This window comes from Macrobrachium rosenbergii, chromosome 17, assembly GCF_040412425.1.
Source record: "Macrobrachium rosenbergii isolate ZJJX-2024 chromosome 17, ASM4041242v1, whole genome shotgun sequence".
NCBI classification, from domain to species: domain Eukaryota; kingdom Metazoa; phylum Arthropoda; class Malacostraca; order Decapoda; family Palaemonidae; genus Macrobrachium; species Macrobrachium rosenbergii.
Window position 1 is genome coordinate 953,114 of NC_089757.1, and position 12,969 is coordinate 966,082.

Below are 12,969 nucleotides of genomic sequence, written 5' to 3' on the forward strand. Positions count from 1 at the left end.
AAAAGGTAATGGGAAACATAGAAAGATGAGATTAGTTATTTGAAAAGAAAAAAATATAAATGAATAAATTTCATAAATAAATAGTTAAAAATATAAATAAATTACTGTATTAAAATACAAGTGAATTGTTTTAGGATAGTAACGTATTGCTTCCTCGCTTGGACTTTTGAGGTTCCAGCTTCACAATATCCTCTGGGAGACTGTTCCAAAGTGCGAGGAATAAAGACCCTCTGGAACTGAGAAGTTTGACAGCGAGCTATATTTACTACATATTTGTGCTGCTTTTCAGCAAATCTGGTTGCTCTCGGTTAAAAAAGGGGGGATCAAGGATCAACTGTGAATGTGAAAGATCTCCGTTAAAATACAACTTATGAAAATTTACAAACGAGACCAGCTGTCAATAGTCCCAAGTCGTAACTGCTGTGAGCATGTGGGAAGAGGGAGGGTGAAAGTAAACTAAATGAAGGAATGAAACCACTACCCAGTCCAAAGTATTCTTGTGGCTTCTTAAATATAATGAATTGTTTACATTATAGTGCAGTTCTGTTCTTTTCCTGTTTTGGTAATCTTCTTTCCCTATAATTGTTTTATATTTTGCTTTGACATTTTGTGTCTTGTATTATCTACTGTGTCATATTATTATTTGCTTTGAATTTTACCTGTACATAATGTATTAACTAAATACTTAAATGTCAGCTTTCCCCGGGGTCATGATGAACTCTCTGATTTCTAAATCTTTCATTTTTGGTCAGTTCTACTTCTAGAATAAAGTGATAATAAGAAAATTACATTATTTATTTACTGCTTTTAGTATTACATTACACTCTTACTGTAATACTGCCCAACTGAAGGAAATTAAAGATGAAGCAAGTCCCAAGAATACAAACTTACCTGAAGCAGCTTTCAAGGATGCAAACTTAAGTATATATTATATAAAAAGTTTTGAAAAATCAAGATCAAATTAATATGAAAACTTACCTCCATATTGTTTTGATTTTGGGTACTGACGATAGCTGTTACCATGAGCATATTTTCCATCCCTCCCATCCTGTTTTACGACCTGAAAGGAAGGTACAAACAATAACAATAGAGAGTAAGACTTAGTACATGTGTAGATTTAAGGAGCTCAGAAGGCAAGCAAAGCAAAACGCCATCATAGACAGTTTCTTTTTACCTTACAGTATCACTATTTCAACACTACCATTAACAGATTCAAACCTGTTCACTTCAACATGTCAACTAGTAGGTAAAAAAGTATCCTTACCAAAAAAAATATCTCATATGGGCTTTAAAACTGACCCAGATATGCATGTATATGTTGGGAGCAAAACAAAGCAAATTGCCACTTCCTTCATCACGAGTGTGGGGGTGAAAGCTGTGGGAGGATACCGGGGGTGCAGGAGGTGCAATGCACCAGGGCCCAATGTAAGTGGGGGCCCATCTGGCCCCATCATAATGTCTTAGTAGATTGATTTGGTAATATATTTGTAAATATGCTTAGGTAATAGAAATAATGAAAATATAAATGATAATGATGATGATGATGATCAATGTAGTAGTAGCTTTTTATTCTTATCTATACTATAGTATCATCGTTATCATTATTACAATTATTATTAGTATTGCTATCATTATTGTTAGTAGTAGTAGTAGTACTAATAATAATAATGATAATGATGTTACTATAGTATAGATAAGAATAAAAGTTATGATAATAATAATAATAATTATGAAAAAGGTGATTTTTGAGAGAGAGAGCATAGTTTCAGTGCCTGTCGTCTAATGCGCTAATGTGCTCGTGTGTGTGTCTGTTCGTCATCTGCTATATCGATGTATGGATTTAAGCTCTTATTCACACTACTGTTGGAGTTAGGTGAGCACAGGATAATGTTTATGTTACAATATCTGTTATTATCTAATGATAAAACAGTGAAAAAAGGTATTGTTTATTTACTGACAATGAATAAAGAAATGACATGTATGGCATTTCAGAAAGATACCTCTCACACATCTGGCAAATTCAAATAACAGGTGACCCTTTGGTCCCAAGGTACTGGTTATGAGGGATTTTACTGTAATAATAATAATAACAACAGTAGTAGTAATAACGATGATATCTGAGCAAACACTGGTCCTATGTAAGTATTATGAAATTTGGCTACGTACAAGTACTGGTATTGTAGTTAACATTATTTGGGTATAAACATAAGAAAACAACAGTTCAGCTTCTCATAAAGACCCCAGTGTATATTTTGAGCCATTGTTTGGGATGACATCAAATACGGTATTTCCACGCAAAGATTATATATCACAAGAGACAGTTAAGAACACCTCTTAAAGAACATATATAATCATACATGTTCTTTATGAAAATTCCAGACTGAGCACTAAAATTTGACTACTGTTCTTTCTGAGGGTCAAACCCTTCTCTATCTTCCTCTAAGAATCACCTGACAAAATGAACAAACCTCAGGGCTACTGGCCTCTTCAGAATCATCTCCCAAAAACCACTTGTGCTTATAGTTATCATCATTGTCGCTGCCGTTCCCAGTTAAACTTGCCATCACAATTCTCTCATTATCTTCTGTATCCACTCCAAGTGGAGCAAGCTCTGCATTATGAATCCTGGAGAATGAAATAAAATAGTAATACTATACTTAGATCTTCTAGAGGATTTTCTTTAAACATAATATAAAAACAAATTACACGAAGCAGTTCTAAATCTAGCTCTGGAAAGGAATGTCATACAGCTTTATTCTCAGTGAAAATTTTAACTGAATAATCAGACACCTATTATTTTACAATAGCCTTCATTGTACATCCACACAAATGAAACAGGAAGGGTAGCAGATGAAATCATCCTCGTGTAGTAAAGATGGATGACAATATAAATGGGAGAGAAAATTTTAAAAAATCCAACAATCGAGAAAAAGTAACATCGAAGAAGAACTAAACACTCCCGAAGAGTAAGAGATGGAAATACTGTCAAATACTGCTACTACATAAAAAAGGCAGTAAATTAGAACTTGAGAACAAGAGAGTAATATTTATAGCTAGCAATGTAAGCAAACTATTTGGAAAAGTGAGAATGCATAAAACAAATATAAAATTAGATATTAACGAAGAAAGAAGAAAAAATGTTTAAACAAACTTTTATTAAAATGCACCAAAAAGTAAAATATAATTTTTATAGACACACCAGGATTTTTTTGCAATTAATCAAGTCTACAAAAATAAAAACATGGGCGCTGAACATGGAGGGAAATGCTACAAGAAAAAAAAAAAAAAAAAAGGTTTTGACATAGGAAAGACCTATTTTCGGTAGTCGCTGTTGAGTCCTCGAGGAGTTACTTTCCTTGGGTCTGTCAGAGCTCCATGGTGACCACACTAATATCAAAGAATTCTCTTTTAGTTGGTCTTTTGGCCTGGTATTGTGTTGTAATGATAAACATTATAACACATGATGGAGCATATAATGGACTAAAATATAAAAGGGGACTTTCCCTTATCCTCAGCAAAGCTGTACCCAGTTTTCCAACATCAAAACCTGCTAGAAGAAGAGTCGATTATCGCTCATGAGCAATTTGCCAAATTGGCGACAATGGACCGGCAAAACGACCAAGAAGCCATAACTTTCCATTGGTCAATGCAGGATGATTCCTCGCCCAAATCCCATGCCTTTTCTTCAGGGAAGCAGGAGGATTTTGAGGACTCAATAGCAACTACCAAAAATAGGTTATTCCTATGTCAAAACCTGTTTTTTTAATAGCATAGTTGCTTGTTCGTCCTCAAGGAGCTTTAAAAAGAAATTGACAGGTGACGAAATGGCTTAAGCTCTCAAATTTAAATCCCAATAGCACAAAGAAAAAACATCTCTGGTACCAGGTCAAGCCACAAGTTTCAGGCCCCATTCTTTATTCTAAATACCCCTTAGGTTTTGCTAACAAAGAACAGGAAACTAAACATGAACCTATGTTTCAGGGTGAAGTTCTACAGTTACTTATTTAAGCATGCTGGGTCTAGTTGCAGTATTGTCGCACCTTCCCCCCGTGATAGATAGCATACCCACCCGTTAGCAAGACCCCTGGTTTTCCGCTGTAGCACATATGGGATCACAACTAACCGTAGCCCCTACCGATGCACAGTGTAGTTGAATTTGTTCAAGCTTGTGGTAATAATGTTTTTAAGACTACTGTCTCTGATGACTACCCTGTACATTCGGAGACTTCTTCAAAAGAGACATTTCAGAAGGAGGCCAACAACATACTTACTTTCTCCTTATATCAGGTGATCTAGGACAGAAGAGTGGATTTGCCTTTTTAATGAGGAACACTAAAATTGTTCTCAGTCCTTGTAGAGAGAGTGGTTTGTTTGTGCGACAATGTAGGAAAATAGGACCCTCTGGGATGTTTGCCCTGACCTCTAGGTAAAACTTAAGTGCTTGAACTTGGCATAATGTCTTGTTAAATTGAGTTTTCTTATCAAGATAGGAAGCTTCCTTCTTAAAGGATTCTCATTCTTGACTAAGAATGATGGACCAGGGGACAATAATAACTGATGGTCAGCCGTTTGCTAATACCGTCCCTGTCTAAGAGAGCTCAATTCACTAATACGTGCTCCTGATGCTAGAGCAATCAAGAAGATCGCCTTTTGCAGCATGTGAGTTGTAGTTGTATTGGGTCCACTGAATTGAAGGGATGACAGAAATCTAAGCACCTTATTCAAGGGCAAAGTAATTGGAAGCCTTTTGGGAGCAGGTCTTTGTAGTGCAAAAGACCGGAGAAGGGAAGTGACAATTTCTATACCGGAGTTAATCCTAAATCCATAAAGCAAGGGTTTTGTTCAGGGGAATCCTTTTTGGAGATACAGAAGAGATGTGCTTGGTGGCGAATATATGCATATTTCTCTATGGCTCCCTTTAACAGGTCCTTCTGCACGTAATCTTCCAGAGAGGGGTCTGGTTTTTGAAGGAACCCCTTTAAAGGAGGGGGACAATGAGACCATTTCCACCCAAGCCCGTTGAAAATAATGCTGTCCCCCCAAGGGGGAAGACTTCCGTTGTCTGTGGTGTCATTGAAATGGGACCCCTGACTGTACAATTCCTATTGGTATCCGCCTCATCCTCTGCCTTTACCCTTGATAGGCATTCCAGGTGTAGCTTTCCTTTTCCCCTATAAGAGGATCTTTAGACCTTGTGAAAAGGATGTCCTTGCTCTTGTTATTGTTATCCCTTTGTAGGGAGTTGTCCCCTCTGACCACCTACCTGTTTTTGAGGAAACCTTCTGGGGGTGACTGAAGGCCTATATGATTTTTTATCATAGTGGGCCTTTTTTGGGTTGGGTAAATGGAAGTTTCAGGATTTTATTTCTTGAATTCCTCTCTCCTCAGAAGAGAAAACATTGCACAATTCTGTTAGTGGGCTTGCTCGTTAAGTCGAGCCATAACAGACTTCTCAAACAGGTCCTTACAGAAGGAGTTAGAGTGTAAAAATTAAGTCACAATGGGGAATGACTTGTTGGAGCCCTCCAATGGTTCCATTCGCGCTTTTATGCGCCATTCCAGAAAGTCACAGAGTGTTTCCCATAGGGCTCTTTTCTTCTACAGGAATTCAGAGATAAGACATTATGCCCAGTCAAAGCACTCCAGGTTTACATAAATGTTGTGGTAAATGTCCCAGATCGTCACATTTTTCTTACAATCTATCACAAAAAAGCCCTTCTCTACATTGGCTGAGATTTGTCTTAGCATCACTAATTAGACAGGTGTTTGGGGGGTGGGTACATTCCTGGTTTTTGTTGGAGATATTTTTTGCAAAAAGTCTCTGTTTACAAGATAGTCATCACAGGCAGTGTTGCTCAAACACTGCTGCCATGACATCCAACGACTCTGGGTGCACTATTTGTTGGTAGATAGTATGATAAGTTCCAGTACCATAAGTGCCTTAGTAGAAATCAAAAGGCCTTCTTGATGTTGTGGTAATTCTACGGTATTGCTGGGGAGGGGCACAATAATGCTATGTGCCAACTCAGCATAATTTGATAAGTCACTTTAGAACAACACAGAATAGCACATATACAGGTTCTTGTTTTTTCCTATCGCTCATTGTTGAACCCTAATGGGTATTCTGAACAAAAGAAGGTGGGTAAAAACTTAAGTGACTTTACCATGGACCATTTTTTCGTCTGGTCGTGGGGATTTTTTAATCAGGAGCTAGGCCTTTTTGTCATCTGTCATTTCTTTTGTATGCTCCTTGGATAACGAACAATGGCTGCACTATCAAAAAACCGGTTTTGACAAAGGAAAAACCTATTTTAGTAGCTGCTGTGAGTCCTCCAACCCACTCGCTTTCCCTGAAGAAAAGGCAAGGAAATTTGTGGTAAATATTTTTCTTTCACAGACCTGTCGAGTAATGAGACTCTTAGCCAGTTTGTGCGCTGTTGATACATATAGGTGAGAAGGGTGAAGGAAAACCGGGTAATTGCTGTAGGTAATGGAAAGAGCCCTCTTGCCTTGAATCCTTTTACACTTTATCACTGTGGCTATCAAAGACACTATTCTGGCCAAGACCAACTATGAGAGAATCCTTTGATATGGTGGGTCTGTCTTTGATATGGTTGGTCTGTCTTATAGAGCCCTGGGGGCTCTATAGAGGACTGACCGGCTACCAAAATTAGGTTTTTCCTTCATCAAAACCTGTTTTGCATCTCTTATAAAATGTAATGAATACTAAGTAAAAACATCTTACTTGACTGTGAAGGACTCATCAAACGCCTGTATCTGAGAAGCCATTACTGATGTTACTGCCTGTGCTCGTATCTTCTGGGGAACTACTACTGATGCTGTAGCAATGGCTGAAGATGGCACAGCACAAGGTGTGAGTGAAACCAGAGCTTTGGAGCTATGATTGTGCTCTACTCGCATGACTGCTTGTTCTTCCACTAAAATATTCTCATAAGGTTCAAGGTCACACAGTTCCTGAATGCAAAGAAAAATTAATAATGACTGGTCCACTATAGTATCTGCAAACAAGATGGTTCAGTGCTACTGTGATACAAAATAACAGCCTTTGTGTACTGGTCTAGCCCAATTCCCATAAAATCAAAACAAAATTAGAGTACCACCCACAAATATCCATTCTTCAACAATGTACAGAAATATTTCCCCAATTAAGATTATATGGCTGTACTAGTTACTTCCTGATGATTATAAAAAGTGTATCAACGATGAGTTCACATTTATTTACATATCCCAACCACATCACTTGTATTTTACTGTATACATAAAACAAAATGTCTCTCAAATTTGCTCAAAGTTCTCATATGAAAATATGCAATAGCATCAATAAACTTACCATACTAATTGATCAGAATAAATGCTTGAACATACTAATACTTAGAGTATGATTTACAATATACTGTACTGCAAACAAGAACTTAGGCAAAATATCAATTGTTCATAAGAACTTAAACATGTTATATGCACGGTTGTAAGAAGCTTTGTAATTTTTACTATTTTTATTATTATTAAGACTTTACTCGTTAGTGTACTCAGACAACTGAGCTAAGTTCTGATGTCTTGTACTGTACATGGTTACTCTAGTATCTTTTTGTATAGATACATTACTACCAGAATAGGTGTGGTGTGAATATCAGTGGGGTTTCATTTTTTAATTACACAAATATATCGCATGAAAATACCCATAAAAAGGAAAAAACACACTTAGCAATCAAGAAAAGTCAAATATATGTCACAAATGAAAAATGTTTTGAAATTGACTTTCATGATAGAAAATGAAATGCCATCAAAGTAAGAAAAGCATCAAAACTAACCTTTGTAGGTCAGTGTGTTCATATGTAATATAGAAAAACTCTATGACAACAAAGTCAAAACATTAGGATCCATATAACAACTGAGTGCTGTATCTGGTACTCACATGACAGCTTGGGCTATCCGTTTTAGGGCTTTCCGGAATGGCTTCTAACTCTGGTTCAGCATCATCGCAGTCAGGACCAAGGCTAAACATAGGGGTGAAATGGCATTTATGACATTTGGCATTCAATAAAGCATTTAATACCATACAGCATTAAGAAATTAAACATCCATGGTATAGTGCATGAAAAACTGGAGTGCAGAGCATTATTCTCAAGAGAATTCATATAAAAAGAAACACTGCACAAGCTCTCAGAGTTGCATTTCACTAAGTGCTAATTGAGTCTTAAGTAAATTATTCAGCCTGTTACCATCCATCCTTCTGACACTACATCATCACTTTTTAGCAATTACACAAATATTTTGCCTACTCCAGCTCTTTTGCTGCGACACCTAGCACAATGAAGTTCAAGTTAAGGTTCCAGTGGCTATCTTGAGATAAACTTTCACCTACGACACAGAAATACAGAATCAAAATATTTTCTTTCCTCTGTTCTTAAGTTTCCCTGACCTATTTTGCTATTTGGAATACCTCTGCTCTACTTAAGCAGCCATTTGTTCCTCTGGACTGCAACAGCACAAACTGAAGTTGACAAGGTTGTAATTCCTCGTTAGTACTATAGAGAGGCATGCATTAATGTATCCTTTCTCCCATTCATCAATGTTCCCGTGTGAATGGAAGAAATCATAACAAACTTCTGAATACACGTACAACACTTGCTTGTGCTCTTGTATGTAATGCCACGTCCTCTAACATCTTCCATTCCAACAGACCAACTCGCATATGTTTTTAATCATCTAACTATTAATTCAACAACCACTTATTACTTTCTTGTTGCTCTTAAATACTGAGCATGTAATATAAATAAGCAATTTGTGCAGTCTTCCATAACCTGTCTATAGAAGGTATAAGATTCTGCAAATGCTAAGTCATGAAAAATTCTTGAGTATTAGGACGTGTAAATAAAACACAGTAGTCCCCATTGAAATATCGTTTATAAGGATAAGTAATGAGCACTATCTCACGTAGCGGAAAGATCTCATTATCGTTCATAATAAATCCTTTGGGCATCCTACCGATGCTTTTTTCAGTTAGCTATGACTGCATGACTACTGTTTTATTTGCTTTACTTAACAATCACACCTTACAAATTGCTTTCTGTAAGAATCAATTTATCATACAATGCTTGGTTTTAGACTGTTCTGTCGAATTCTGCTCAGATACGTAAACATTACCGTTAAGACTATGAAGAAACAGTGAAAATTTCTAAATAGAATTTTCTCACAGTGAGCATCTTACCTTGTATCATTATTCTTTCTACTTTCACGATCTTCATTTTGTTTCGTGGTTTCATATAATACCTCACTTCTGACAGAAATGTCATCCTTATTAGCAAATAAAAAATTATTTGCCCAAAGAGAAAGAAAGTGGCACTTTTCAAACATAATAATAATAATACTGGGATCATGTTAAAATCCAATAAACTGTTCATGAAGGGGAAAATGATCTAGGAAGCTGAATGGCAACTGAACTGGAAAGCTATAAACAGGAATGACGGGAAGATGACGTTGTTGACTCAAAGGGCGCCATTCTCTACACATTCATTTTACCTCTTTAATTCCCAGAGCCTCTTCACATCATGCAAATGTAGCACCCGGATGCAAATTTTACAACTGTCGACTAGTCAAAATATTTACTGGGAGATACCAGCGGCTGAGTCATCACACCATCCCTGACACTCAGCAAGGCTGCAACAGGTACTATTAAAGCTAAAATTTGGCCAAAAATGAAATCTCACAACCCAATCAGAGTGTGAGTTTTTTATTCTCAGCCAATCAGTGGCTGGCAATCTCCCACCCCACCCCACCACCTTGGAGCCAGACTCACTGTTATAGATCAATCTACTCTCGTCTTTTGGAGCAATCATGCTCAAAAGAGCCTGGGTGGTTTATGGCCTAGAAATGCCTGAAGCGACTTACCCAAGCAACACCTCAATTATACAGTAAAAACCTACAGATGATCAACTCCTTATCTCAATACGTGCCCAAGACTTGCCAGTAAATACTGTATCAGAGTTACCTTGCAACTTCAATGTAATATATTTTTCTATTAAAATTATTCCCATAAAACAGTGTACATGTTTAAATATTGTTTGCATTTGTGTGTGTGTTTTTTTAGCATGGTATCAAGTTTACCTTTTTTCTTTTTGGCTTTGCTTGATTTATTGTAGCCTACAGTATTTCATTAAAAGTTTAGTTGACTCTTAGCAAGATTATCACACATATTATAACAGTACATACAAGAATATTTTATCACTGTTGATATTTCATCTCGGTTGTTGTTCTCTCTCTCTCTCTCTCTCTCGTACCCTACAAACATGATTGCATTTATCTTTTGGGTTGTAAATATAAAAAATTAGAAAAAACAGTAAAAATATGAGAATAGTATAAAATATAAATAAAAAATCATATGTGTAACAAACCAAAACAGCCTCTGGCAAGTCGGACGTCTACGTAGCTCTCTTCATCCATCCAACACTGCCTCCCCACTCTCTTCCTCCCAGCCAGAGCAACTGCTCCCCAGCTCCGCCCACATTCTAAAACAACCACTTCTCAGAGCTCCTCTACACGGCCTTACTGCTCCTCCTCTCCCATGGCGCCTAGCCATCTGACCCACAGCCCCCCCACCTTAGAAACTTCTGAAGGCCTCCCCACCCCCAAAATCATTTCTCAGTCTGTCTGAGTGTAAGCAGTGTTTCCAACATTTTCCTGAGGCCTTGCGACATTGCCAACCATTGGAGAGCAGTTTTTTTTATTTTTTTTGTAAATTTTTATATATCTTATATCTCTGAGGCCTTGGTACTTCATCTGGGTGTGTCAGATAATGGCGAATTTTCGAAAATGGCGATCTGGATAATTGAAAGATTCCTACTAAATAAAGCCAAACTCATTAAATTTCACATGCTTTAGTGACTCACCGTGTATCCTGCATGGTTGGGGCATACACAGCTTTTTGATCATGGTACTGAGCTCTGGTCTCTTGTGCAACTCCTTTAGTCACTGTTATTCGACCAGCACCAGGAAAAACACTGGGAGAAAGCGGTGGAGATTCACCCTGATGTTCTCCATCATTTCCACCCAAGGACCCTTGGCTCACTTCTGTAACATTTTTAAGAAGAAAATATATTGTCGATGTAATTTCACATCTTTGGAACCTGAAGGGTTAATGCACTTCATGCACTCTATTAGTTCAAATCCTTACTTCTCTCATTAAAAACTAAGAAAATAGTGGCCCATCTTTCCCACTATAAATCTTCATCATTAAAAATGTTGTGATATTTAGTATCTTACCCCGGGAGTATGCAGAGCTGGCAGCACACAATGTAGGATCATCTATTTTTTTGCAGCGGTGATAATGATTATCTATGGTGTTCAAGACAATCTGTACCAGGGATAACGCTTGTCCTGATAAAGGGTGTTGGCTGTATTCATACTGTTGGAAAAAATCCTTCATATTACACAATGTCCATTGTTTACCTTTAATAAGAACTTGTAACGGAACATGAAAGTACAACTTTATTTTACTAAATATAAGATTCACAAAATATACAAAGAAAAGGAAAAACAATTTGACAGACTGCATTATCTACTGAAGTTAAAATGGAGTCTCCCTTTTCCTCAAAATAATGTTAAGTCAGAATTATCATACTTACTATCATAAGTTTTGATGCTTATGAAACATGACTCTTCTGTTTTTAGCCATTGATAAAAAAAAAATATTTTTACAGATTTAAATTTTTTTTCTGAAATTTTTGGATAGAGTAAAAGTACATTCTGCTTAAACTTAGCTCTACTTCCAAGAACCTACGGGCCTTTGAAAAATATTTTGAACTTACTTTATACAAAAATGTCAAGACTGAACTTAGCCAGTATCGCCTCGGATGTGGCTGCAGGCACCATAAACTGAATGTTGGATAACGAAGATCAACAACCCTATGTGGTGCCGCACAAAACTGGAGAACAGGTAGGCAAGTAGGGAGAAGTGAGGTTCCCATATTGAAATTGTGGTCCAAGACATGTGGCAAATTTGACAGAAAAGCATTAAAAACAGGAGATGATCTGAAATTCAGAGATGATAAAAATTTGTTAGTCTTTATGTCATAAATACTTCAGTACAGCAAAATTAAAAGATAAAAATTTAATACTATTTCCCGTATCAAGCCTTCTTACACCTTACACCTACTAAAAGATGAGGAAAACAGAATACTGGTATAAAAAATTTACCAACCAAAAGGCAGTGTTAGGAATCGAATAATGCTTATGCGGAATGCACCAGTCATTCAGTGTTCTGAAAAGTTTAATTATCTTTCTAAATGAACATAAATTTTATTTGATGCATGGAGATGCTCCAATATACCAAGTTTTATGGTATCCAAATTTAGTTACCGTTAAACAGGGTACAGACTTTGCCAAAATGCAGGTCCTGAAAAGGCTTTGAATTCATCACCCTTACCTAACCAAAATAATGTTTTATGGTTTAATTAAAAAAATTGATTCTTTTAATGTATCCTACAAAGTTCCAAGAAGGCACTGTATTACATCTACAACTGGTACCAAAAAGGAATATTCCCCAACCAACACAAGACTAACATTGAAATGGATGTCTAGAGAGCCAGTCTGCTAGTCCTTGATTTAGCGATATATACACCCAAAATATAAGTATCAGTGGTTTATGGCCAGCCATCTCACTTTTGAAATCTAGTCACGCCTTCAAATCCTGATTCTAACCAACAATAATGAGCTAATTCACACAGAATGAGTGTTACATGACTGAATTTCAACAATTTTATTGTGAATACCACCATTAATATAACCTACTTTAAAATCAAATACATCTACAGTCTGGTCTGCATACTTTCCTGTCACCAAACTTTACATTTCTAAGGTCGTAAGACACTCATATAACAAGTCCCTCTTGAATACTGTATTAGACTGTTCCCTTTTCCACACTTCAGATTCCCTTATCAACATTACTACAGA

At 36.7% G+C, this 12,969-nt stretch overlaps 1 protein-coding gene across 12 annotated transcripts in view; it reads right to left on the reverse strand.

Annotated features, from left to right (window-relative positions):
- unc79 (UNC-79 domain-containing protein) overlaps nt 1-12,969 on the reverse strand; it is a 224,650-nt gene that overhangs the window by 49,891 nt on the left and 161,790 nt on the right. For all 12 annotated transcript variants that reach the window (XM_067119369.1, XM_067119364.1, XM_067119371.1 and 9 more), the window contains 7 exons: nt 11,826-12,048; nt 11,281-11,422; nt 10,908-11,088; nt 7,934-8,015; nt 6,746-6,975; nt 2,469-2,625; nt 979-1,060 (listed from right to left, as the gene is read on the reverse strand). In XM_067119369.1, the coding sequence (XP_066975470.1) occupies nt 979-1,060; nt 2,469-2,625; nt 6,746-6,975; nt 7,934-8,015; nt 10,908-11,088; nt 11,281-11,422; nt 11,826-12,048 (1,097 nt within the window). The remainder of the gene's footprint in view (nt 1-978; nt 1,061-2,468; nt 2,626-6,745; nt 6,976-7,933; nt 8,016-10,907; nt 11,089-11,280; nt 11,423-11,825; nt 12,049-12,969) is intronic.